At 46.0% G+C, this 27,252-nt stretch overlaps 2 protein-coding genes and 1 long non-coding RNA gene across 6 annotated transcripts in view; 1 reads left to right on the top strand and 2 right to left on the bottom strand.

Annotated features, from left to right (window-relative positions):
• GPT (glutamic--pyruvic transaminase) lies at window positions 1-6,842 on the bottom strand. Of its 2 annotated transcripts, none has more exons than XM_007488800.3 (12): window positions 6,734-6,842; window positions 5,435-5,588; window positions 4,236-4,325; window positions 4,026-4,134; window positions 3,526-3,659; window positions 2,997-3,228; window positions 2,727-2,806; window positions 2,486-2,622; window positions 2,091-2,265; window positions 811-966; window positions 554-666; window positions 1-436 (listed from the first exon to the last, which is right to left on the bottom strand). In XM_007488800.3, exons 1-12 carry the CDS (start codon window positions 6,766-6,768, stop codon window positions 346-348), a joined length of 1,506 nt encoding a protein of 501 aa, XP_007488862.1. In that variant the 5' UTR covers window positions 6,769-6,842; the 3' UTR covers window positions 1-345. The 2 variants fall into 2 exon arrangements, with proteins under 2 accessions (XP_007488862.1, XP_056678874.1); XM_056822896.1 differs by lacking the exon at window positions 6,734-6,842 and adding an exon at window positions 6,091-6,231.
• LOC130458309 (uncharacterized) lies at window positions 5,588-24,189 on the top strand. The gene is made up of 2 exons (XR_008917460.1): window positions 5,588-5,673; window positions 21,332-24,189. It is a non-coding gene; the product is annotated as an uncharacterized LOC130458309 (long non-coding RNA).
• Window positions 10,369-27,252, bottom strand: part of PPP1R16A (protein phosphatase 1 regulatory subunit 16A) — a 102,500-nt gene continuing 85,616 nt past the window's right edge. For all 3 annotated transcript variants that reach the window (XM_016432047.2, XM_056822895.1, XM_001372207.4), the window contains 7 exons: window positions 14,500-14,603; window positions 14,211-14,335; window positions 13,734-13,859; window positions 13,385-13,460; window positions 13,140-13,278; window positions 11,641-11,803; window positions 10,369-11,414 (listed from right to left, as the gene is read on the bottom strand). In XM_016432047.2, the coding sequence (XP_016287533.1) occupies window positions 11,013-11,414; window positions 11,641-11,803; window positions 13,140-13,278; window positions 13,385-13,460; window positions 13,734-13,859; window positions 14,211-14,335; window positions 14,500-14,603 (1,135 nt within the window). In that variant the 3' untranslated portion in view covers window positions 10,369-11,012. The remainder of the gene's footprint in view (window positions 11,415-11,640; window positions 11,804-13,139; window positions 13,279-13,384; window positions 13,461-13,733; window positions 13,860-14,210; window positions 14,336-14,499; window positions 14,604-27,252) is intronic.

Raw genomic sequence — 27,252 nt, 5'->3', positions numbered from 1 at the left:
TAAATTCACATCTCCCTTTATTGTTTTCTATAAGAAGAAGGGGCACAAAAACATCATAAATGTCTTTATTAGGATGCCCTATAAGAGGGGTCCAGAGCCCCAGGCTCTCAGCCCTGGTACCTCCCAGGGATCCCTATGGCTCTCACTTGGGATCCTCAGAGATGCTGGGGATCAGACCCCTCTCCACCACCCTCTCCCAACAGCCCCCAAGGAGGGGATAGGGAATACAGGAAAAGGAGGGAACCACAGACAGGTTGGAGGTGAAGACCTATTTCCAGAGAAGAACCAGATGACAGAAGAGCAGAGGAAGTCCTCCTCACAGCTTCTTCCTTCAGCCATTGCCCCTTAGGAATATTGCTGAGTAAACTTGACATAAAATTGGCTCAGTTTGTTTAGAAGTGTCTTCAGCTTCTCCATAGGGGGAAGAAGAGTCATCCTGGGGATAGAAGGGAAGGAGATAAAAGGTCAGTGGTTAGCATGTTCCTTCAGGGCTCTGGAAGGGGCCTTTAAAGCCACTGACCTGAAGCTCTCAGTGAAACTTCCTATCCTTTACCTGAAATGGTAGGTACCCTCCTTCTGGCCAAAGCCACTGCCAGGCACCACGCAGATACCAGTCTCCTCCAGGAGTTGCATGCAGAAGAACATGTCAGCAGCCTGACCCAGCTCCTGGACAGCAAAAGATACAGGAGGACACACACACACACACACACACACACACACACACACACACACACTCTTAAGGGATCCAGCCTACTCGAGTCTCTCATAGCCCAGTCCCACTCCCCATCCCAAAGGTGGATTCCCACTCACCTTTGCACGCTCCAGTGCTTTGGGGGGTAGCTGGATTTGGGGGAAAGAGTACATAGCCCCTTGCACTGGGTTACATCGGATGCCAGGTTGCTGGTTGAAAATCTTTTCTGTGAGCAGGGCTTTCTCCATCAGATCTGCCAGCACAGTCTTCTTCTCCTAGGGTGGGAAGAAGAGTCAGGACTTGGCCGGTAGGCTGGACACCTCCCACTCCACAACTTCAGAGGGGCAGTCCAATAGCAAATTCTCAATCCTCACCCTCTGCAGGTTTGGATCCTGGCCAAAAAACTACTTATCTTCCTCCTCTTCCTGGGGCAGAGAGAGCACATTGCCCCCTGGTTCTTCTAACCATCCCTTCCCACTATTCCTTCTCTGTCTCTACTGGCTCCTCCAGCCCCTGAATGGGGGTCTGCCCTGGCCCTTTTCATTTTCTATTTACCCTTTCTCCCTTGACAATCCCATTCAGCCTTATATCCCACCCCCCCAGTCTAATGTAAACTCCCAATAGGGATGATTTAATCCCTTGTACCTGTAGAGCACAGGTGCCAATTGACTGACCTTACATTTATGTAGACAATTCCCAAGTTTCTGAGGATGTCATACGATCACATTCCCAAAGGCTGAAAAGCCACTTATCACTGGCCCCACAAATCCAACATGTCTGACATGTAGTGTTTCCCCTTAACTAAGCTGCCTCCTCTTTCTGACTTCGCCGTCTCTCAGCTGACTTTGCTCCTCAACATTTCCAAAGTACTTCCAGTAAATCTCCTCACGTGCTTCATTGCTAGTTAGGGATATCCCTGGGTTCTTGACAGTCATGCCATGAGTTTTATATCTATTCATCCTTTAAAGTCTAACTCCTAGAGCACCACCTCTAACTAGATGCCCCTGATTGGTTTCAGCCTTTCCCCTCTCTTTGCCCTTCTCTCATGCAATTGTGTAATTAGTTACCTGTGTTTGTCTCTTATGCCCCCATTGGTCTGTGAGCTCCATGAGGACAAGGCTCATGCCTGAGACTCTGGACTTTGCTGGATTGAATCTAAGTCAAGAGCAACTTGGATGGATTCTTCATGATATCATTCTCCAGGTATGTGACTTTGGGCAAGACTGTCCCCTTTGCTAGGCTTTAGTTTTCTCATCTCTAAAATGAAGGGTTGGGTCAGATGATGGGTGAGGCTGTTTCCAGCTCTAAATCTAGGGCCATCTTTGTGAAACCTGGCTCCACTCACCCCTGGAACTGTTCCTCCCATCTCACCATCTTCCTTGGCTCTGGTCCCACTCACCTTTTGGAACTGCTGATAAGAAGGCTCACCAGGTTGAGGGGGATTCACTACCATGTTCATGAGAGCTTGCCCTGGTACTGGTGGGCACAGCATGACTGACATCAACTTTAACATCTGCTGCTGTACTGCGGGGTCCATGTTCACCACTTCTGTGTAGCCCCCCCGGAACCCACACCTGGGAAGGAGAGTGTCAGAGGATCAGAAGGAATTAGGGAAGGGTCCTCAGGGGACTTAGGACTGTGGATGTGGCTGAGCTGTGCCAAGGGGTGTTTGGGGCTTAGGAAACTTCTGGGGATGATGGCTTCTTATCAATCGGGAAGAGGAGTGAAGGGGACAGCCAGGGCTCCCGGGCTCAGAGCCCTGGCCAAGGAGGGGAAGAAGTCCCGGTGTCTTACTCGCCCATGTAGCCTTTAGAGCAGGAGTGGAAGGAAGCGAGCTCTAGCTGCTCGGAATAGGGTGATCCCATCTCCATCAGCACCTTCTTGAATGAATGAAACTTGGATCCCTCCGCATACACGTTGTCCTGGTAAACCTGAAGGTCCAGGCAGAGGGGAGGTCACATTCACAGTCAAAAGTCCTCCTGAGGCCTCCCCCCGCCAGCCCTTACCTCCCCTAGCAGAGGCCCTGCCTAGACACCTCATCAGCCAGCAGGAAGAGATGCTCCTCGAAGGCAAAGCGGATGACACTTTCAATGTTCTCACGGCTCAGGACCTGCCCTGGGTTTTAGGTTAGGGAGTACAAAAAGGGAAAGGAGGAAGTCAGAGAAGGCCCAGGGGACCAGGCCGGGGATGAGGAGTGAGATGCATAAGCAGCATCCCAACCCAAGCCTGGGGGAGGGCGATGCACCAGGGAAGCTGGGATGGAGGATGGGACTGGGCTGGCAGGGGAGGGGGAAGGGAAACCCACCTGTGGGATTGCCTGGATTGATGACACACAGGACTCGGGGCTCACAGGAGTTTCTGGCCTGTTCTAGTGCCCGTTTCAACTCGGCCATGTCCAGCGCCCACTGATGCTCCTCATCCAAGTAGTAGTTGATCTGTACAGCATTGAGATCAGCCAGGGTGGCGGAATACAACGGGTACTGAGGGATGGGAATCATGACCCCTGTCCTGGAGGCCACCAGCAGCTTCAGCACTGTCTAAAGAAGAGAGGCAAAAGCTGAGTCGGGCCGGGACTCGGTGCCCTTTACCTCCTCCTCCTGACACGCACGGGATGGCTGGGGCCCCGGCCCCCTGGCACTGATCAGGAATCTGTACGTCTCCCTCCCCCTCCCCTTTCCGTGCCAACTGGGCATGGGCTGTGCCAGGCTTGGGCACAATGGGGGCCTCTGTGCCGATGGCTGCTAGGGGACAGGCTGAGCGAGGGGTGGGGTGGGGAGGGGTCTAAGGCAATCGGATTGGGGGGAAGGGAAGGGACGAGAAAGAGGGAGGTGTACCACAATGGCTTGACTGGCCCCTGTGGACAGGAAAATGTTCTCGGGGCTAGAGGGGATGCCTCCATCACGCTGCTCGATGTATCTCGCCACATCCTCTCGGATCACGTGGATGCCAGGGCTGGCACTATACGCCCCTAAGCAGGGAAGTGGAGATTACAAAATGGTCAACGGTCAGAAAGAAGGGCATGTGGACCACGGGCTGAGCCATACTTCCCTCCAAATCAGAGGGTCCTTGAGGGTGGGACTAGGGGACCCCTTTAGAACCAGAGAGTCATAGGCAGACTCACAGCTGCAAGGGGCCTCCCAAGTCATCCAGTCCAACCCCTTCATTTGACAGATGAGGAACCAGAGGCCCTGAGAAGTGAAGTGACTTGTCCAAGGTCACACACAAGGTAGGAACCAGCTACGATTCAAAACCGGGTTCCTCTGCTATAAACCCAGTGACAAGGTACTGGAGGAGGGAGGAGAGCCATGTGGGCGTGGGCTGGGAAAGGACTCACCTACACTGTGACCCTCACAAGCCTGCAAAATCCTCTCCGCCCGTTTCTTGGCATCTTCTGGGAAGGATGAGCTGCTCAGGAGATCTGGGTAGAGGCAGAGCGCCAGGACCTGGGAGTTGTGAGGGAGAAGAGAGGGGCACTAAATGAGGGCCTGGGGGGTAGGGACAAGTGCTAAAGTGGAAGGGAGAGTGGGGGGCCAAAGCCTCTCACCTGGCGCAAGAAGGTGATTGGTTTCTGGCCCATAGCATGGGCATCTCCAATATTGGCCCGGATAATCTCTGTGAAGGGTTTCTTCACCCCCTGGAGAGACAGACAGAGAAGGGACACAGACACACCAGAGTGGGAGGGGGACCCTGAAAATCTTTTCCTTCTTTCCTGTAGCTTCTTCTTCCTTCTTCCCTCCTTCCCTCCCAGGTGTCTGGGCATCCAGAACCAAATCACCCTGAGGCGGGGAAGGGGCCCTGCCTCTCCCATTGCCTGCCCCATTCTGCCTAGACAAGCTATAGGGCCCCTGGCAAGGGGTAGGAGAGCAGAGGGAGAATTCCTTACTCATGCAGCCTCTCCCTGCAGCCCCAAAGCTGTACTGGGGGGGGGGGGGCGGGGATAAGGAGACTAGAGAGGGCGATGGGCAGGATCTGAGAGAAGTGCTCAGCCCCTGCTCAAGCTCCAGAATTGGGGAGGATGACAAGGCAGTTTGGGTCCACTTTCTCTTCCTGCCCAGAGTCTGCAGCTGCCTGGGGAAGGAGCCCTGGGCATTAGGGGACAAGATACTTGGACCAAAGTCTGGCTCAGTGAGCTGAGCCCGCTTTAACCCTGTATTGGGTATATTCCCCAACCCTATTACTCGGGGTCCTTGTGTTCCTTGGGCAATTTCAATTGCAGAAAGGAAAGTCTCAAGCATGGGAACAAGGTGCCCCTGACTCAGGGCGTGCGAAAAGGTTGGCATAAAGAGTATGTGGTTGTGAGGCAGGGAGAGTGACTTCCTTGGGATGGGGGATAGGGGGAGACTGTGTTCCTAGGGAGAGAGAACCTCAAGAAGTGGGTATGGGGGCAGCCAAGTAGCTCAGTAGATTTGAGAGTCAGGACTAGAGATTGGAGGTCCTGGGTTCAAATTTGGCCTCAGATACTAGTGACCCTGGGCAAGTCACTTAACCCCCCATGACCTAGCCCTTCTACCTTAGAACCAGTATACAGGATTGATTCTAAGATGTGTAAGGTAAAGGTTTAAAAAAAAAAAAGAAGTGAGTATGGCCAGGGCTGAGAGTTGAATTAGGAAAGATGTAGGTGGAAGGCAGGTCTTTGGGAGATTTAGCGCTTATCCCAAGGAAAGGTTACAGGTTTGGACTGAGTGTTTGGGAAGGCACCCAGGGGCCCTGGGGCAAAGGGGCAGGAGGAACCCATGACAGTACCTGCTTCAACTCTCTCTCCAGCTCCATGGCCCGCAGCAAGATGGGCCCTCGAACAGCATACTCGATGTTTTTCACTCGTGGGTTCATGGTGTCTATGGTGAGCACCTTTTCCCGAATCTCCTGCTTCTTTAGCTGTTTGATGTTCATCTTGGTCCTGCATGGGAGGAACCCAGGAAGTCTACTCAGTGCTCCCCACCATGTACCGGCTTTCCATACAGCCCCACACATGACAGAGTGAGGTAGGAGGCCCTGGGAGGGTCCAAGGGAGGGGGGCAGGTAAAGGAAGAGGACTAGGGGAGCGCCAAAGAGAAGGGCATCACCTAAGAGTATTGGGGAAGCAGGGAAGACCAGAAGGAATTTATAGAAGAGGGGAAGGAGGAAACATCGGGCTTGGGGCCGCAGAGGGAGCACAGACAGGGCAGGCAGGAGGAAGGTAGCCAGAGAGGTGAGGTGAGGTGAAGTGAAGGAAGGAGCAAAGAGCAGGATGTCAGAAAGAAGGGTTAGGGGGCGGGAGGGGGAGGAAAGTGAAGGAAAAGAAGAGAAAGGGGGTGGGAAGGCAAAGGGCAGAGATCCGGGAAGGGAAGAGAAAGGTAGGGAGGAGGAAATGGTTCCAGAAGCACAGGAGTTGAGGAGAGAAAAGTGAGAGGGTGGGAAACCTGTGCGGGGGTGGGGCAGTTCCCTCTCCCACTGAGCCTTGAGATCCAGGATTGTCCCACAGAGGATAGAGTGAGAAATGAGCTGGGGCCCCTGGCCCCCTGCCCCGCCCCAGCAGCCCTGGCATAGCTCTGCCCTGGGAAGGGGCAGGGGAGGGAGGGAAGGTAGAGGCGGGGCTTGGGAGGAAGATGCCTGTCACTGCCGGGAGCAGGGAGACAGTCACATAACTAAGGAGAGGAGAGAGGTAGAGAGAGACAGAGACAAAGACAGAGACGGGGGGGGGGGGGGGGGGGGGGAGGAGGGGGAGGGGGAAGAAAGAGAGAGAGAGAGAGAGAGGAGAGAGAGAGAGAGAGAGAGAGAGAGAGAGAGAGAGAGAGAGAGAGAGAGAGAGAGAGAGAGAGAGAGAGAGAGAGAGAGAGAGAGAGAGGAGGGAGAGAGGGAGATATGCTCAAGCGTCCACCGGATAGAGACCAGATAGAGAGATAGATGAGGGAGATGAGGGACCAAGAAGAGATGGGAGACAGGATGAGATGAGGAAGGAAAAGAAGAGTGCACAGGCTTCAAGTTTGAGGACTAGGCTGAGGGTGTCAGCAAGTTGGGGCATGGTGCCAGTCCTGCCACTGCCCCCAGAATTTGGGTTGTTACCCTATCAGGGTTCTAGTGAGCTTCAGCACCCTCATTTTGTCCTTTCACCAGGGATGTGTTTCCCTGACAACTAGGCAGGGCCGTGGGGAATTCTGGTTAGAGGTGGAATTCTGATACCATCATTCTATATCCACTCAGCTGACATGAACACCTGGAACTGCTAGATATTGGAGGGGGGACAGTCTTCCAACCTCACAGGCTCTGCTCCCTCCTTCCTCTCACTCCCATGCAGCCTGCCTGGTCAGGGAGCCCTGAAAGGGGAGGAGAGCTTTGGAGGTAGTGGCAGTTCAGAACTCTTACCCAAGGTGAGAATGGAGATGTGTTTGCCCTGTCCTTGGGAAATGTCCCTCTGAAGGGGAATGTCTTGCTTCCCTAAATGGTTGGTGCTCTGGTCCATGGGGGAAAGAGACTCCTTGGATACCAAGGACAGAGAGATGGAAGAAGGGTGATCTGTATAGCAGGGGTGGGAGACCAAGGACCCAGCAGAGCTGGAAGTAGACACCTACTGTCTTGGCATCTCACTTGCCTCAAGTTCCCATTCCCTGGGGGTGAAATTAAGCAGGAGCAAGTCCCCAGAGCTAGCTAGGATGAAAAACACAAGGCAAGAATGGAGCCCCACAGAACATGAATGGATGGGAATTTGCCCCTTAGATGCCAACATGGGAGGGTGTATGGGGGGAGGAAAGGGAATTCCTTCCACAACCCCACCACTGATGTACTGGAGAAGCGGCTGGCCTCTCCTGAAACAGCTGTGTCCTCGACTGGGTCAGTCTTTTTCACTTCCTGCTCTAAATGAACTTAGTTTTCAGCAAATTACAGCTTTGGGTCCAGGGACATGTAGAAAGACTAGGATGGTGGGTACAGGGACAGAAATGCAGATGGGGGTACATATAAGGGCAGAGGATACACTAGGACAGGGAAACGGGGAAAGGAAAAGGAGACCAACATAAGCAGAAAAGGGATTAGCGCCATGGCCTCGGAACACAAATCAGAGAAAGAGAAGAGGGGAGAAACAAGAACAAATCCAAGGGCAAGGATGTGCAGAAGGGTGGTTAGGGATAGAAATGAGGAGGGATTTACTGAGTTGTTGCATAGTCTGATCCCAAGCCTTGGACAAAATCCTGAATTAGGGAAGATAGGGATGGGGCTAGAGATGAGGCAGGCAAGACAAAGTAGTTGTCCCCAGAAGGGCTCAGATCCATCTAGGTGTGCTGCCCCCTGGTGATAGCCTTCATTCCCCAATCTTCTAGGCCCTTAATTGGTGGGGGAAATTGGATAGGAGCTATTGATAGGCTCTTGGGGCCCCTCCTCCCTCTTATCTGCCAAACTAGAGCTACTCTAGGCTTCTTGGGCATCAAAAGTTTGGGAAAATAGGGTGCTGCTGCTGCTGCTGCTAAATGCAGCATAAAACCAGTTTCCAGAGACATTAATCTGGGGGAGGGAAGGAGTTGAGGAATGGATGTCAATGCAACCATGGTCTAGCTCCAGGAGGGGACCCCAGAGGTGACTAAACCTGGAGCCACAGATCAGAATGTGGGTTCATTTTGTCTACAGGCCTGAGGAACTCTTGTGAACTTCCAACTCTAACACACCTGTCTAGGGTGTGGACCACACTATCCAGCCCTCTCCCCACAGCCCCACTCACCTCGTGGGTAGAGTCCAGGTTTGCTAGGTCCTTAGCGTGTTCCCTGCCCCTGGCTGTAAGGGAGACGGTCAGAGGGCTCCACGAGTGGGCAGGAGGAGGAGTTAGGAGTCCTTTATCCTGATCTAGCCCCACCTCTCCCTCTCCCTTCCTTCAGGGGCCACCTGTAAGTAGCCCAGCCCAGCCAGAGGCAGCTCCAGCCAAGTTTTGCCGTGCATCCAGCCAAGGCTTATAGCTGAGCCCCAGCTGGGGTTGGCATGTTTTCAGTCCCAAGGCCCACCACCACTTTTTGCCTTGCCTAGAGTCACCTTGGCCCATCCCCCCAAATCCCACTCTATGCCAAGCAGCAGAAATGGCCCAGGGCACCATTGCTGTCTAACTCTGCCCTTGCCTGCCCTTGCCTGCATGCCGAATGGAAAGTGGACCTCTTCTCCCAGAGATCTCACCTCTTGGTGGGCAGCAGGCTTCTTTCTACTCAGCCCTTCCCTCTCCCAGGGCACAAGGCTAATATGGGCTTGGACCCCGGGCGGGGCCAGATAGCTCCCCTCCCCCTAATGACCTTTTCAGCAGCAGCTGCACCATCCCACACTAAATTTAACCCCAGCCCGCCCATAGGGCCCTCCCTCCCCAGCACCCAAACCCAATCACAGGCTCCCTGTGTCATGCCCTTTGTATGTACCTGCCCCTGCCCCCTGTCCCCCTGCCCCCAATTCCCCACTGCTTAATGAAACTGGGGAAATTGGGAAAAGAGGAAAGGTAAGTAGGCAGAGGTCACAGGAACATGGAGACAAAAAAGTAAGGTGGTAGGGAATATGGTCCAGGCCAGGCCCAATGCAAATGGGTCTAGGGTCAGCAACAGGCCAAGAGATGAATTGATCTACCTGAAGACTTCCTGGGCCCAAAGGGTCCTGGCCTGAAATTGATTAAGAAGGATGAAGATGAGACAGAGACGGGAACTGGGAAAGGCTCTGACACTCAGGAGGCTGAGGTGAAAACCAGTCCTGGGTGTTTTCCTTTATCAGGCTGTGGCCTTGCCTTGGTATAGCTGGGGCCAAGGTGCCTTCTCCCTGATATAAATTGGGCCCTAGCCAGCCTGTCAAAGGGGGAGGAGAGAGGGAAGGGCCCAGACTATGCCAATCTTTTCTCCAATGACAGCTCAAGAGGAAGCTGGCAGCCTGCTCCTCACTCCCCCGCACCCCACCATGAAGCCCTTGTCCTAGGCAAGAGGCCAGGGTCTGTCGAGGTGAGATCCACCCCCTGTGGAAGAAGGCCAGGGCACTGGATTGTTTCCTTCTTCCCCCTAAAGTCCTGGTCAGGTAACATTTCTCTTGGTTTGCCCAGCCTCCAGGTCAAGAAATCCCTTCTCCCTGTAGGTCAATTCCTTTCAATCTAGCCGAATTCCTCTTGGCTCTAGCTCTGTCCACCATGTTCTTACCACCCACACTCCTCCAAGGGGAAAAGGTTTAAGAGTCCCAGCAGGAGGTCATAGGAAGGAAAACAACAAGAACCGTAGCCAGGTATTTAGCCCAGGAGGGCCTTATTCTCCAACAGGAGCTGGAGTGACATACCCCCTTCTCCTCCTCCTATGCCTATAAACACACATAAACTCATAAAACAGACTTACACATAGATAAAGAATCATAGGTTGGAGGTAGGAGATACTTTAGAGACATCTGTTCTACTACCCTCAATGTGGAGAGGCAAAAATTGTACTTGCTTAAAGTCACATAGCTTGATGAAGTGATAGAATGTGAATGCAGGTGTCCCATGTGATAATCTAGTGCTCTTTCTACCACACTCTGATAATACACCAACCCAGCCTTCACTAATTTCTTCAGGGATGCTATCTCTGGTGATGGTGGTGAACAAGTAAGTCCTCCACTAATATAGCCCACTGGACCCACGAAGGCCTTCTGGGAGACCCACAGAGAAGAGGGGTGTGACAAGTAGAGACCATTATCTGTCATGGACACACAAAAAGACAGCAACGCCATTGGCAGAAAATTCCTTTATCAAGTTTCACAGAATAAAAATATGGACTCCTCCATTCCCTTGCCCCAAATCATGGGCATCTATCCCCAAAGGGGTCTGAACCTGAGACAGGAGCCTGAGTGAGGGCTTCTCCTTACCAAGGCCCCGGTGCCACTCCCCCCACTCTGGATGCTCTGCTCCAAAGCTACCAGGAAGTAGGTTGGCAAGGGTAAGGCAAGGGTGAACCTGAGGGGAGAGGATTCCCCTGGCTCCCCCAGGGCAGGAGTGAGGAAATGAGCTGGGCCTCAGTCTATCCGTACTCCAAAGTGGGAGAGACGTAATGGACTAACTATAAGACCTTCAGGTTCAGGAGACATAAGGCTGACTGCAGTTGGGGTCCCCAGACTCACTCCTTGGTCAGTCTCTCTCATTGCCAGAAGTCCTGCCACTGCTAGGTGGGAGTAAAGAATGGGCTGGGCTGGGCTGAACTGAAGTAATCCAGGCCTTTTCCAATGGTGCCTAGGCTGGAGGTGCTATCACACCTGTGCCTCACACCCCCACTGGAGAAATGTGGGGGAGTAGCTCCACTCCCTCTCCCTGGGAAATAGAGGAGGGAGAAGGGAAGCAGGCCAGCTAGCCTCTAAGACCCTATGACTCCTGTCTACTTCACATGATCCCACAGCAGGGCCTCTTCTCAGCTGGGGCCTCCTCAGCAGGGGCAGTCAGCTTCAGCAGGGGAGGGTCCCCACTTGCTAAGGTGTAATATACTGGTGTTTGAGGGAGTCCAGGGTCCTGGGATTCAGCACAAGGAAGTCCCTCACCCCCTGACCAACCAAGGTCCTCAGCTACAGGACGCTGCAGCTTGGCAGCAGCCCTCTGGCGCTTGAGGTCAGCCAGCGTATGGTGTGCCTTGTCCCGAGTGAGGGGTCCAGGTCCAGGTGGCTCCTGTGTGGTCAGTTGGTAGGAGACACTTCGGTCCAGTCTCTTGGAATACAGATGCCTGCTAGGGGCCACTGGAGCTGCCCCTACATTGCCATTTCGATGTCTCAGTGCCACAGAGTCTATTTCCTGTAGGTAAGAAAAGAATCCAGGTAGGATTATTAGGGTAAAACAAGGAATGGGATTTAGAGCTGGAGATGGGCAGAGGACATGAAAAAGGACCTGGATAATGTAAACGAAGAATGGGTGATGGCAAACGGAGATGAATGAGGAAGATGAGGCAGGGAGGTCAGAGAATGGGACTGATAAAAAGATAAAGCAAAAGAGATGGGGCCTTAGGGCCTGGCCTTCTCACCACAGCCTGTGGCTGGAGCTCAGCATCTGTCTGCTTATCTTCATCCTCTTCTGGGGGTTCAGTGGCAGTGGATGGCTCCTGTTGCCACACAATGGCCTCACGTGCGTGTTCTTTACGGTACAAGTGGGTGCGCTCTGTCAAACTCACTCTCCGTACAACTTTCCTGAAATGGAGGACATTAAGGACCCCTCTGAGCTCCCTGGATCCCTATGGTCTCTGAAAGTCCCTGATATCCCCCCACCCCCACCCCAGTCAGCTTTCTCAGCCTCCTGAACCAGGACAGGGTCAGGCACTGGACCAGGGCTTAGGACAGGAGAAACTCCACCTGCCCCTCACCCAAGGAACACCAACCTAGGTCCTCCTCCCTCCGGACTCTGCCCTAGAGGCTCCAGCTGGGCTGGGGGAGGTGCCTCAGGGGGCAAGAATGAGATCAAGAGTACATGATCCCTGGAACACCTCTGACGTCAGCATAGATCTCTTCTATCAGTACATGAGGTACTAGGAAAAGCAGGGGATGGGAAACCATTCTCTTGAGGGGGCAAAGACTATAGGCATTGAAGGAAGGATTTCAACCTAGAGGGAAAAGCAGCTTAAACCTCTCCAAAGATTGAAAGCAAGGATTGAAAATTGAATAGGAGATAGAAGGGGGTGTGACAGGGAAAAGAAGCAGGAGCTGGTAGGTTGGAGAAGGGAGGAAAGGGAAGAAACAATGATTTATTAAGCACCTACTATGTGCCATGCACCATGCTAAGTTCTTTACAAATATCTCATTTGATACACTCATCAACCCTAAGAGATAAGTGCTATTATGGTATGCATTTTACAGTTGAGGAAACTGAGGCTAACAGAAGTTAAGTGACTTGTCCAGAATCACATAATATATGTGTGAGGGTGGATTTGAACTCAGGTCTTCCTGACTCTAGGCCTATCCATTGTGCCACTTCACTGCCTCTAGAAGGATGAGATGAATGGAAAGGAAGGGATAAGGTTCAATGATACCCCTGGAATAATTCTGTCAGTTCAGGAGCATAGGCCAGCCAACCATTCCAAGAAATTCTAGACTAGTTAGATCCTAAAAAGTCAAAGGACAGAGTTTTTTATATAAAGGGAATGGTGCCTTCTAGAGTGTGGAAAGAAGGGGGAAAAGAAATCAATAAACTAGGAGAACTATCAGGAGAGAAAGAAGGTTAGGTGCTGGGAGATTAGAGATGAGAAGATGAGGGGGCGCAGCAAAATAAAAGGAGACTGGGAGAATAGCAAAGATGAGGCTGGGCATCAGAGGGGATAGCAGGGTTAAGCAATAGCAGATCTAGACGGACAGGAGGCAGACTAAGATATGGGAAGAGCTGGACAATAGGAGGTTGTGAGAAGGGGCAAAGTAGGCAGTGGAAGCTTGGGAGAGAGAATGACTGATTAGCCCTAGGGAATGGGCTCCCCACAGTGGTAGGCCCTGAGATGGCAGGCTTACTGTAGCTTTGGATTAAGAAGGCCTCACTCACCCTCGGCTGCCTGCACTAGAGGTTCGTCGTTGTAGCAGGGAGCCTGAGCCCCGGTGGCGGTCATGGGAGCGCATGATAGCTTCATGTTTGTGCTTGAGCTCTAGCAGCTTGGCCCGCATTTCTTCATCCCCACACACATCTAGGGGAAAAGCAAAAGGAAGGTCCTTGATCTATGAGTCTTGTATCTTTTCCTTGACAGTGCCCTTCATGCCCTAATTGACACCTGGGGGAGGTCACTCACTCACCCAGGGGGGTCTCATCCAGTAGTGACTTCCCATTCAGATCAGCTCCATGGGCCACCAGCAGTTCCACTAGATGCACCTGTGAGTACAAGCCAAGCTGCCCCTGACACTGTCCTGGTAGAGCTGAAGTTTGAGACCCATACCGGGTAATGACAAGAGGGTGGGAGGAGGGGGAGGCTGAGAGCAATGGAATATTCTGCAACTATGTACAGAGGTATGTATATGAATGGGAAGAGGGAGCTAAAAATCACATCAGTGTGCTGCCCTGGATCCCAGTAGGACCAGCTCTGCTCCTTTCCACCTAGAATGAAGGCTCAACAGCCTCCTAGTCTGCTCTCCCCTCCTTACTCACCTGGCCCCAGCAGGCTGCTGCATGGAGTGGCTCCCAACCATCCTGGTCCTTGGCGCTCAAGTTGGCTTTGTGCTCCAACAACAGCTCAGCTGCCTCCAGGTAGCCATTGGCTGAGGCAATGTGCAACTAGGAGTAGGAACCTGGGCTAAGGAAGTTCCATCAGCCCAGGGATGGACAAACTTCCTCTTTCCTTTATATCCATTTCTTTCCCCTCCCTCACCAACATCACTGCCTTAAAGAGTAAAGGGAGCCTGGATACATGCAGCTGGGAGATACAAAAGGTTTCCTCCCCTCAGAGTACTCAGGGACCCAAACTGATCAAAATACCCTAAGTCCACTTCCCAGTAGTACTCTAGTAAGCTAGAGACATGCATAATGTGGCTTCCTCCCTCTTCATCAACTTGATCCTTACCAACTCAGCAGAGTTAATAGCCTCCCACAAGAGAACTGATCAATGGCTCTTGCCTTGGCCCTTACCAGTGTGGCACCATGATCTCGGGGAGCATTGATGTCAGCCCCAGTCTGGAGCAGGGTCCGAATATCTTCTACCATGTGCAGCTCTGGAACTCCTCGTGCCTCCTCGATACTCTCTTGAGTGATGCCTAGGGAGTACTAAGCTTGAGGTTGCACCAGAACTTATCAATCCCAAATAGCTCTCTACCATCCCTCATTATTTCTATGTTCATGCCAGGCCATCAATGATTCCTAAAGTGAGGGGACTTGCTTAATACCAGCCTTGATACCCTAGAGAAACATTTCTACTTACCTTGCTCAGCCATAGCCGTCTCAATGGAGTCCAAAGTCAACTCATCCTCACACAAGTCATAAGGCATGTTCCCATCTGTATTGATGGCCAGAAGGTTGGCACCACTGCAGGAGAGAGGGACAGTTCTCCTATCTGTCCCTCTAATGCCAAGTTCTCCCTTCTGAGGAGCCAGGAAGAAAGGGCACTCTTCCCTCTTATACAAACTACTCTGGAGATAACAGTACCCAGCCTGTTTTTAGATATGAGTAATCCTAGTCAACTTCATGGATCCTAAATTTGACTTTCTTCCAACTACTCTACCACTCAGTTACCTTTCAACCAACCTACACTCACCCCCAATCGAAAGAGTGAGGAAACTCCAAAGTCCTGATGCCTATAGGTGGTGGGTAGTGAGCTGTCAATTAACCTATTCCTATAGCATTGGAGTCTCTACTGGTACAATTCTCCCCAAGATCAACATTGGAGGGCTCCACTCAAACCTGCCTGGTCTCCAGAAAGGTTTTGATTTGAGAGAACAGTGTTCTCTAATTGGCCCTCAGCCCTTAATAGTGGCATAACAAGCTCCACCATTTCATCCTCATTATAGGCCTCAAAGTGCAATCATTGAGTGGCTAGTTCAAGTTGGCTTTGGGAAGAAAAAAGAACTAGGAAGCATAATGGTTAGATTGTTAGATTTGGAATCAGGAAGACATGAATTCAAATCTTGATTTAGTCACTTACTAGTGATATGATCTTTGGGCAAGTCACTCAACCTCTGTTTATTTCCATTTCCTCAACTGTAAAATGAGGATAATAATAGTATTCACTTCACAGGGTTGTAATGAAAATCAAATGAGATAATATGTATAAAGTGCTTTACAAACAAACCTTAAAGTGTTATATAAAATGCTATTATTATTATTATTATTATTATTATTATTATTATTATTAGTATTATTCTTATTCCTAGAAGGGGTGATACTGGTTTTCTTTCATGTTGAAGCAGGCTAATTCCTGAGAATCATTAGCTATCACTGTTTTCCAAAGAAGCCCGGTAGGATTCTCCCTGCTGCTGCTGCTCCCATCCGAAGGTGGGATGCTCTTGATGAAAACTTGCAGTTGCTAGGCCAGGGCCTGGCTCAGTTTCTCTGTCTGGTAGACCAGGTTTTGGTCTAATAGCATATGAATCTTTATAGTGACCTGCTAGAGGTCTAGTGGCTCCTACAAGTGGAGCTTACTCACATCTGCCCTGCCCAAATGATGATTCCCTTAACTTATTATCTCTCCCATAGTCTTTATACTGCCTCAGCAGGCTATGCACTCTTCTACTGACCTTAGGTTAGAGAAAAGTCATTAAAAAGACAAAGGTTTAGTCCCAAACATTCCTCTTAGTTGCTTTTGGTTGGCAGATCTGTAAGCCAGAAACCTGGGGCTCAGGTTACCTGTGGACTATCTACCCATTAAACATTTACATCAGGCCTGCCTTCCTGCCTACCCCATCATTCCATCTGCCCCAGTGGGAACAGCTGCTCACTGATTCCTGGGGGGCAGGACAGGGGTAAGCATTTCAAAAAGAAGACAAGGCCAGCCTGGTGAGACCAAGGGCTGGAGCCAGTTCTGAATCTTTTGGTAAACTCTGGAGATGTTCTGACCCTAAAGGCTACAAATCACAAAGAAGGAAGGTAGGCAAACTAGATACTTGTCCCTGGACAATAACCCAATAAGGAAGACAATAAAAAAGAAACAAATAGACTACTCCTCTCTAGGGCAGACCCATGAGTGACAGAAACCTAGGACAATTGTCCACAAAAGATAGTCCTATGTAGTATAACACTGTTATAGAATATAAGATCTATAAAGGACTTTAAAGGGTAAATAATTACACTCTTACCTGAAACATATATTTCTTTTATAACATCTTCAACTAGTGGTCATCGTTAAGCTCTCTTTAAACATCTCCAATCATAGGGCACTCACTGCTTATCACAAGATAAACCCTTCCATTTCTTGGACAGCTCCAAATTTAAGGATTTTCCTCTTTATATTGAATTGACATAGGTCTCCTTAGTAACTTCCATTTATTACTCCTAGTTCTGCTTCCTGAGGCCAAGAAGAACAAGTTTCATCCTTCTATACAATAATCCTTCAGATATCTGCAGGCAATAAGCATGTTATCCCTAAATCTTCTCTTCTCCAAGCTAAACACAACCAGACCCACTGAGTTTCAAGTCTTGTCACCATAGTGGTTTTTCTCCTCTGAATACTTCAGCTTGTCAATGCTCTTTGCAAAATGTGATGCCCCAAATTAGAACCAATGCTCCAGCTTCATTGGACATTCTGTTAATGCTATCTAGTACAATAGTAGTCACTTCATATTGTTGGCTCACACAACTTCCTCATTCAGAAGTTCTCAAGATTTTTTCCACAAAATTACAGAATTTTAGAGCTAGAAGACCATCTCTAGGCCAAGCAAAATTTTGAAAGGAATCCCCTATCCAAGAAGTCATAATCCATCATTAGATATAAACTCCTTAAAAGCAAGGAGGGGAAAGGACCTACTTGTACAAAAATATTTATAGCTTCTCTTTTTGTGGTAACAAAGAATTGGAAATTGAAGGAATGTCTATCAATTGGGAAATCTGTATGACTGAAATTTTGAGGATTTGATCATAAGAATAGAATGGAACCTTTGGTGCTCCCTATAGTCAGCTGGGAAAAAAAGGCAATAGAGAAAGGAGAAAAGAGATCAAGAGACAGGGGGCAGGCCAGATGTCCCCTGGACTGCCTCCCTAGGGGGCTCAGGCAAAATAGAAAGCCACAGTTGGCTCCTGAGACATGACATGTGAGAGTCAGTGGGCAGAGAAAAAGTTTTATAAACTGAGGCAACTGGGGATTTTGGCATCTTCTCACTCTTTGCAAATGATATGATGATATAGTTAGAGAATCCTAGAAAAACAACTAAAAAGCTAGTGGAAATAATTAACAATTTTGGCAAAGTTGCAGGATACAAAATAAACCTACATAAATCATCAGCATTTCTATATATTTCCAACAAAAATAAGCAGCAAGAATTAGAAAGAGAAACTATTTAAAATCACTCTAGACAATATAAAATATTTAGGAATCTATCTCCCAAGACAAACACAGGAACTATATGAACACAACTACAAAACAATTTTCACACAAATGACACTATATCTAAACAATTGGAAAAACATTAATAGCTCATGGGTAGAACAAGCTAATATAATAAAAAATTATAATCTTACCTAAATTAATTTACTTATTTAGTGCCATACCTATCAAACTACCAAAAACTATTTTACAGAACTAGAAAAAATAATAACAAAGTTCATCTGTAAGGACTAAAGATCAAGAATATCAAGGGAACTAATGAAAAAAATGTGAGAGATGGTGGCCTAGCAGTACCAGATCTTACATTGCATTATAAAGCAGTGATCTTCAAAACGATCTAGTCCTGGCTAAGACATAGAAGAGTGGATCAATGAAATAGACTAGGGGTAAATGACCTCAGCAATCTAGTATTTGACCCAAATATCTCAGCTTTGGGGATAAGAACTCACTATTTGACAAAAACTACTGGAAAAATTGGAGAACAGTAAGGCAAAAACTAGATTTAGATCAGTATCTCACACCCAATACCAAGATAAGTTCAAAATGAGTAAATGACTTAAACATAAAGTGATATTATAAGTAAATTAGGTGAACAAAGAATAGTTTAACTGTCAGATCTATGGAGAAGTGAAGAATTTAAGACCAAACAAGAGATAGAGAACATTACAAGATGTAAAATGAATAATTTTGATTATATTAAATTAAAAAGGTTTTGTACAAACAAAACCAATGTAACCAAGATTATAAGGAAAGCAACAAACTGGGAAAAAATTATAACAAATTTCTCTGATAAATACCTAATTTCTCAAATATATAAAGAACTAAGTCAAATTTGCATAAGAAATCAAATCATTCTCCAATTCACAAATGGTCAAGGGATATGAGCAGGCAATTTTCAGATGAAGAAATCAAAACTATCAATAATAATATTAAAAATGTTCTAAATCCCTATTGATTAAAGAAATGCAAATCAAAACAACTCTTAGGTACCACCTTACACCAAATAGATTGGCCAATATGACAGTAAAGAAAATGTTGGAGAGGATGTGACAAAATTGGGACACATGCATTGCTGGTGGAGTTGTGAATTAGCCCTTTGATCCAGCAATACCACTATTAGGTTTGTATCCCAGAGGAAAAAAAAAATGGGGATGAACCTGCTTTGGGAGCTGTCCAGCAGTCTCCCCAAGGGTGAGGGCTTGTTCCATCTAGATGTGACGATCCAGTTGTCTAGATGTGACAATCCAGCTGAGTAATGGAGATGAGAGACACTGTGTGCTCAGGCCCACGTGCTTAGGCATCACACAGTGTTCTGCCATAGCACGGAGGTTAGTTTATTATATAGGCTGGTGATTACATACTTCTTTGGCACACAATCAATTTTCTACATATGTTTTTCCATGGAAATTAACAACAGACACGTAGCCTAAGGAGATAGTCAACGAAACATTGTTGCTATAGATGAATGACATAGACAGGGTGATCTAGAGGTTAGTTCTCCCTGACCTAGAAGTTTCATTGTTGCTTTTGGTCAGTTTTCACAATCAATCACAATTACTTAGGAGATGAGTAACAAAACATTTTGTAGCTAGGTACAAGGCTAGAAGGTAATTTGAGACAGACCAGATTTGGGGTTTTCCTCAATTTACAAGTTCTATTTTGCCTGGTTTCTGTCCATAAACAGAATTGAGTGTCTTGAAAGTGACTGATGTTCTTGGCCTACCTGGCTTGTAATAGGAGTGAATGTGGCTCTGTGAAGAGGGGAAGGAGGGGGGTAATGGGTAGTGATCTTTAGGTTTTAATTCTGTAAATGCAATCTTTTAGGGGTAATAACCTAGGGGGATTAAAGTGGGATACACACACATACACACACACACACATATATATATGTGTGTGTGTATATATATATATTTTTATATATATATATACATATATGTGTTGATCCTATAAGTATTTGCTCTCATATTATTTCTCCTGTATTAGGGAGAGAATAATAATCATAAAAAAATCCATTAGTTAGGAAAGTTGGAGAGAGAGAAGTCACAGAGGGGGACACTGGGGGCTTTGTTCTCTGGGGGCTGCCTTGCAGTTCCCGGCTCCCAAACTGTGACCTTGTCAGCCAGTGGGGGGTCTTTTGGCTCCCCACAGGCCTGTTTGTCCAAATATTTTTCATAACTGTGCTTTTTGTGGTAGCAAGAAAGTGGAAACCAAGGTGATGTCCATCAACTGGGGAATGGCTGAATAAATTGTGGTATATAATGGTGATTAAATACTATTGTATTATAAGGAATGATGAACCAGATGATTTCTTAAAGAACTAGAAAGCCCTACATGAAGATGTGGAGTGAAATAAGTTGAACCAGGGAAACGTTATACACAGCAACTGAAACACTGTGGGACAATCAAATGTAATTGACTTTGCTACTAAAAGCAATGCAATGATCCACGACAATTCTGAGAGACTTATGAGAAAGAATGCTATTCACATCTAGAGAAAGAACTGATGTGATTTATCTCCTTTTAAGTCTCTGCACCAAAAAAGAGTCTGTGCCTTTCAAGACTACCAGAGACAGGACACATGGAGTCTGAAAATCTCTGTGTCTTGGGTGAGCAAGAATAGATCTACTTGCCCTTCCCAAAGAAGCCCCAGGATGATCAGGGCAAAGAACTGGAGATGGAGGGGATGCAATCAACTGAGGAATGGCTGAACAAGTTATGATATATGATTATGATGGAATACTATTGTGCTTTAAAAAATGAGTAGGATGCTTTCAGAAAAACCTAGAAAGACTTATATTAACTAAAGCAAATTGAAGGGAGTAGAACCAGGAGAAAATGGTATACAGTAACAGCAATGTTGTATGATGATCAACTAAGAATGACAGCTTTTCCCAGCAATACAAAGGTCCAACACAGTTCTGAAGGATTTATGATTTTTAAATTCTTTTTTGAGTTCTTCCAGACCTTGAGACCAATTCCCATTTTTCTTTGAAGTTTTGCATATAGTTGCTTAGATCTCACTATCCCCTGTTGGTTCCATGCTTTGCTCTTTTTCCCCCATAAAAATTTTCGAGAGTTAAGTGTTTCTTTTGCTGTTTGCTCGTTTTCCCAACCTTTTTTTGCCTGTGGACTGGTAATTCTGAAAGCTGCTGGTTGATTCTGTCTCCTCTGCTGTTGGCTTGCAGAGATCAGCACTGGGGCTATTTTGCATTGGGGTTGGGTCTTACCACAACAGCTCAGGCTTGAAAGGGCCCAGCACTATGGACTTCCAGGTCTCTCTACAGGCTGGTACCAGTGCCTGGGACTTCAAAGGGTGGGTCTGAGGTGCTCTTTTGTTGGTGTAGCCCAAGTCCCAGGATCCCCCAAAGTTGGCCCATGCCCAGTTGTGGAATCTGGCATAGTAGGTAGTGGGGTGGGGGGTAGTCAGCCAGCACTCCTCTTTGTGCAGTTTTACATGAAAAGCAACTCTCTGCCTATCTTTCAAGTTGTGTTCAGTAGGAGAGTGTGATAGAGGTTTCAAACCCTATAACTGGAGTTACAGTCTGGGAAATTGACAGGGTCTGAGCGATAGTGGGGGAGGGGCCCCAGGAGATGTTCTGGAATTTGGGGAGAGCAAGAGTTTCTGTCAGAAAGGCAGTTAGTTCTCAATCCTGAGACCGCCTAAGGAAAGGTCTGGTCAAGACTTTGCTCCTGAGGAAAATCTACATCTTTCTCCTAGTGATTTGGATACCCTTCCCCCCACGGATTACCAATGGAAGTGGCAATTGGAGAAGAGAGGCAAGCAGCTGACAAGATCACCTGATAGCTCAGGGTGCCCTGGGTCTGAACTGTGCCTATGGACCAAGACCAGCACCATCCAAGCCTGAATCTCTCAGGGACTCAAGGCTGCCAAGGCCTGGGTTCCCCAATTTGAGGAGGGAGAGAAGGGTAGCTAAAATAGTGATGCCTTTTTCCCTCTTTCCTCACAAAAATCCTTCCCGCAGCAATTCAGTTAGAATAAAGTTTGATGTTTTTCCCCAACTGATGCTAGAGTGGGAAACAGTTCCAACTTGAGGGGGGGAGGGTAACTCTCTCAGAGAAGGGAACCTCTCTATACATTAGTAGTAGAGGGAAGTCAAAAGGGAGTTTGGGGTTGAGCAGCCATAGCTGAGGGGAGGTTGAAGGGGGAAACTACTCACTCCCCCTCTCCTTTCCCTAGCCCAAATTAAACAGCAGCTGTCTCCCCCTGAACCCAAATTTGAGGAGAAGTCTCCACTCTTTCTCCCTCTCTCTCTTTACCACCAGACTTAACCCTCTATTACAAGAGCCCCCTCACTCCACCTTCTTTTATTTTGTTTTTCAACATTTTTTTTATTTTGATTAATTTCAAAACTCAATTGCATATAACTTCTCTTAAGAAGTTAGTTTTCTAAATTAAAGGTAGGATTTATCCAAAATAGATAATGGTTTTAATTGTTTACCCAAAACAAGATTTTTTTTAAGGCAATACTGTGTCCAGATGGGAAAACTTGATGAACAAGTTTTAGAATTCTTATCTTCCTAGGATAATACTGCATTCATGAAATCTTCCCTCATGCCTCAAGTTCCTAGTTCTTTCTCTTTCCTCAAATCATTTATATCTGCCTACTTATTGTCATGTTTTATAAAACTACTCAGTATAATGTAAAATTTGAGAGCAGGGGCTATTTACTTATGATCTTTGTGTCCTTATTACTTGACACAGTACCTGTATAAAGTGGTTGCCTAATTAATATTAATTTCTCACTCCACCTTCTTGATGTTGGTTTTTGACTCCTGTCATTTTGAGGTACTTTTTATATTATTTTGGAAATATTGTCAGAGTGGTTTCAGCTTTCACTACTACTAAGCCAACATCTTGGCTCTGCCCCCCTCCTAAAGGACTCAAGATAAAAAAAAAGTTATCTACCACCTCAAGAGAAAGAACTGATGGAGTCTGAATGCAGATTACAGCATACTGTATACTACTTTTTAATTTTTTTCACGTGGATTTTTTTGGTCTGTTTTCTTTTATAACATAACTAATATGGAAATGTTTTGCATGACTCAACATATATAACCTATATCAAATTGCTTGCCTTCTCAATGAGTAGGTAAAGGTTAGAAATGAAGGAAGAGAATTGGAACTCAAAATTTTTAATAAGCAAATGTTAAAAATTATTTTTAGGGGGAAGCTGGGGGCTCAGTGCATTGAGAGCCAAGCCTAGAGTTGGGAGGTCCTAGATTTAAATCTGACCTCAGACCTAGCTATGTGACCCTGGGCAAGTCACTTAACTCCATTGCCTAGCCCTTACCACTCTTCTGCCTTAGAACCAATATACTGTATTGGTTCTAAGACAGAAGGTAGACTTTAAATTTTTTTTAAATTATTTTTACATGTAATTGGAACATACATATATACATGTACACACACACACACATATAACAGATCACAAGAACAAGTCAAGAAGAGAGATTTAAGGATCACTGGATGTCTGATTTTAAAAGGTCAGGCTGCTATATTTCAAGAAACCATAAATGAAAACTTCCCAGATCTATTAGAACCAGATTATAAAATAGAGAAAGAATCCACCAATTCTACTACCTAATAGGTATACCAAAAAGAATAGACCCAGGAATGTCATAGTCAAAATCTAGAATTACTACATCAAAGAAAAAAATACAGCAAGCATCCAGAAAGAGCAGTTTAAGTACCAATGAACTACAACCAGGTTCATAAAAGATCTGGCAGCTTCTAACTAAAATGAGATGTTGGGATATGTAAACCTTAAAATTTCTTAGACTTATGAATGTTGGAAATTTCCCCATTTCCAACATTAGGTAGGGAGGGTCCTTCTCCTCCCTACCTAAGACTACTTTAGGCCAGAAACCTTTTGCTAAACAATGGAAAGGGCTTTGACCTATGCTTAAGCATAGAACAGGAAGTTCTTTGAGTCATGATTGATTTTAGAATTGATACAATAGAGATACTTGGAATGACAGAACCAGGTCTTGGAAAATACAATTTCCACCCTACTTAGAGTAACAGGATTTAGGAAGGGCTGCAGCAAAGGATCAAGATTTAATTATTTGAGAATATGACCTTCAACAGACATGTGCAAAGCCACAGACCTCTGGGCGGTCCTGGGTTAAACTAGAACCACCATTGGCACAGGGGAGACATCGACAGTGATTGGTAGATGTGAGAACTGAGGGGAGGGAACTTAGATGGTTTCCTTAAAGATAGTGGGGTCTGAGGAGAGAGGGGAGGAGGTTTTGCTCTGAGCGAGGTGGCTCTGAAGGAGTTCGAGAGGTTTTGCTCTGAGAGGTTGTGCTCTGAGAAGCTTGCTCTGAAGGAAGCTGGAGGTGGAGGCCCCTGAGACTGTTTCTCCATTTTGGTCACGTGAGTGATAGGAACTGATCTCTTTTCTTTGCCTCAGCTATCTAAGGGCTTGGGCCTTTTGGCCCAGCCTAAACAGAGGGGATATTTAAGCCCTATTCCCTTCTCTCCCCTCTCTCTCTCTCTCTCTCTCTCTCTCTCTCTCTCTCTCTCTCTCTCTCTCTCTCTCTCTCTCTCTCTCTCTCATACCTTTCTTCTTCCTGTTTGTAATTAAAAACTCCATAAAAGGTTGACTGCTGACTTGAGTTTTCATTTAGGAATTACATAGCTGAATTCCTTGCCGACCTTAAATTAATATATATCAGTCTTTTAAAGTGATTTCCTTGTCACAGATATGATGTTCCAAAAGGAAAAACTGAGTATAATTCTACAAGGAAAACATTGTCTTTAAAGAAATTGAGGACATTCAAGCAATCCTCTGAGGCAGCTAAGAAGTTCAATGGATAGAATGCTAGTCCTAAAATGCATTTTGTTCAGTATATTATATGATCTATAGAAATGCTCATTCCCATCCCTCTTCAAGCATTTCTGATTTAAAAAAAAAAAAGACGAGTTGAATAAGAACTCTCAAATGTAAACAAAAGACCCCAGAGAAACCCTAGAGTGGTCAATTTATTTGAGAAATTAGAAGGAGCTATATGATGAAGTATTAACATTCTAAAGGAGGTGGAAAAAAGACAAGTATTCATTTAAAGATATTGAGGCAGTTAAGAAAAAAGGTTCAATGAGGAGAAAGATGAAGATTAAAAAGGAGAAATATGCTAGTATAGAAAAGGAGAATGCAACTGCTCAACATACTATTTCTCATAATTGGGTGCAAGAAGAGTATACAAGAATAAAATAAAGTTGGGGAGCAGATAAATAATCAAGTGGAGAATAGTACCAGGGAAGAATTAAGACTCAGGCAAAACAAACTTCCTAATCCTGAAGAATGGATTAACGAGAAGAAAAAAACCCCTAAATATCTAAAGGAGTGCCTTAGATTGTCTCTGAGACATGTGGAGAATGATTGAACTGTGGTGCCTTATATTAAGGTACTTATATGAATAAAGTAATATTATTGTGCCACAGGAAATAATGAAAGATGTCATAGAACAAAAAAAAATAAGGCAAATGTATTGATTTTTTTAAAAAGAGAAGACAAGAGAGTCTGCAAACCAATGAACTTGACTTCAATTTCTAGAAAAATTCTAGTCCATCAACATCTTTTAAAATTCTGGCTATCATGTTTTATAACTAATAGCTATTAGTCCCAGCTTTGTCACATGCAAGCTAAGAATGCTATTATTATCTCTGTCTAAGTCACTGACGTAAAATTATGGAAATGTTTTAAGATTTAAAGATACAGGCCAATTCCAAGCATAGCACTTTACACTCAGTAAGCACTTAATAAAACACTTGTTGAACTGAATTGTTTAGAATAGACCCTCGCTGAAGTCTATGATATAGTTATCACTCTCTCCTCCTTGATAATCTCTTCTAAATTTTCAGGAACACCACTCTCTTCTGGTTTTCCTCTACCTATCAGACTACTTCTGTTTCCTCTATTGGATCATCCTCCGGATCAGGCCCTCTTACTGTAAGTGTCCTGCACCCTCTTTTCTTTTCCCTCTGGACTATTTCACTTGGTGATCTCATCAATGACCATGAATTTAATTACAATCCCTATGCTGATGATGATTCTCAAATCTACCTTTCCTTCTTCAATCTATCTTCGGAACTATAATCTCTCATCTCCAACTGTCTTTCATTTCAGACTAGATGTCCAGTAGACATCCTAAACTAAGTATGTTCAAAAAAGAACTTACTAATTTCCTCCTCTAAACTCTATTCCTGTTACTGTGAAGAACACCACCATGCTCCTAAGTGTCTCAGGCTCACAACATGGGAGTCACTCTGGACTCTTCACTCCATATCCAAGCCTGACAGTTTCAACTTTGCAACACCTCTACAATATACTATCTTCTTTCCTCTAACACTGCTACCACTCTGGTACAGACCCTTGTCATCTCATACCTGGATTATTTCAATAGCCTTTGAGGGTCTACTTGCCTCAAATCTGTCCTCCCACTCCAATCTACCCTCTGTTCTTCCACTAAAGTATTTTTTCTCAAGTTCAAGTCTAATCATGTCCCCCCTCTCAATAAACTCCAATGGCTTCCTATTGCCTTCAGAAGCAAATGCAAAATGATCTGTGACCCAAAGTTGGGTAGTAGGCAAAAAAATGGAAAATGAGGGGGTGACACTCAATTGGGGAATGACTAAACAAATTGTGGTAAATTATGGTGATGGAATACTATTTTACTATAAGGAATGATGAACTGCTTGATTTCTATGTGAACTGGAAAGACCTCTATGAACTGATACATAGTAAAATGAGCAGAACCAGAAGAACATTGTACACAGAAAGATTGTGGAAAAATACAATGAAATGGACTTTGCTACTAGTAGCAATGCAATGACCCAGGACAATTCTGAGAGACTTATGATAAAGAATGCTATCCACATCGAGAGAAAGAACTATGGGAATAAAAATGCAGAAGAAACACATATGATTTATCACTTGTTTATATGGATATACGATTTAGGGTTTTGGCTTTAAAAGATTACTCTATTCCAAATATGAATAATACAGAATAAGGTATCAAGTAATAACACTAAACCCAGTGGAATTGCTTGTCATCTCTGGGAGTGGGGAGGGTAGAGGGGAAAGAGAAAAAATTAATTATGTAACTTTGGGAAAATATTTTAAAATTTAAAAAATGAATTTCCTAAAGCTGATGAAAGTGTTTCCATCTCTATGAAACAGTACATAGTCTAGTATGTTAAGCCATAGTCTAGAAAATCTAATACTATTCTGTGGGAAGCCATCAAGTCCACGCTGTCTGACATGGTTATACATGAGTTCCAGAATTGCAAAGCGACTTTCTGGAAAAATAAGGCACCCACGGAACCCCCCCTCTGTGACTTCTCTCTCTAATGGAATTGTTATGATTATTGTTCCCTCCCCAATACAGGAGAAATAATATGAGAGCAAAGACTTATAAAGTTAACACACATATATCCCATCTTAATCCCTCCAAATTATTACCCTAAAAGATTACATTCAGAGAATTAAAACCTAAAGATCATGACCCACTACCCCTCTCCTTTCCCTCTCCACAGAGTTACATTCACTCCCATTACAAGCTCAGCAAGCCAAGAACATCAATCACCTTCAAGCCCAGGTTGGCAGGACACAC

The sequence above is a fragment of the Monodelphis domestica genome, chromosome 3, assembly GCF_027887165.1.
Source record: "Monodelphis domestica isolate mMonDom1 chromosome 3, mMonDom1.pri, whole genome shotgun sequence".
NCBI lineage: Eukaryota > Metazoa > Chordata > Mammalia > Didelphimorphia > Didelphidae > Monodelphis > Monodelphis domestica.
Note: the sequence above shows the minus strand (reverse complement) of the source record. Positions and strands in the feature narration are given on the sequence as shown.

Bases quoted from the DNA above. Each gene is read 5' to 3' on its own strand.
- GPT (XM_056822896.1), bottom strand. From the start codon at position 6,215: ATGCCAGGGCTGCTGGGGCGGGGCAGGGGGCCAGGGGCCCCAGCTCAT. The intron at 4,326-5,434 runs GTACTGTCATGG...CTGTCTCTCCAG, and splicing joins TGGAGAGAGAGTTGAAGCAG to GGGGTGAAGAAACCCTTCAC. The intron at 2,266-2,485 runs GTAAGACACCGG...TCTCCTTCCCAG, and splicing joins TCTAAAGGCTACATGGGCGA to GTGTGGGTTCCGGGGGGGCT.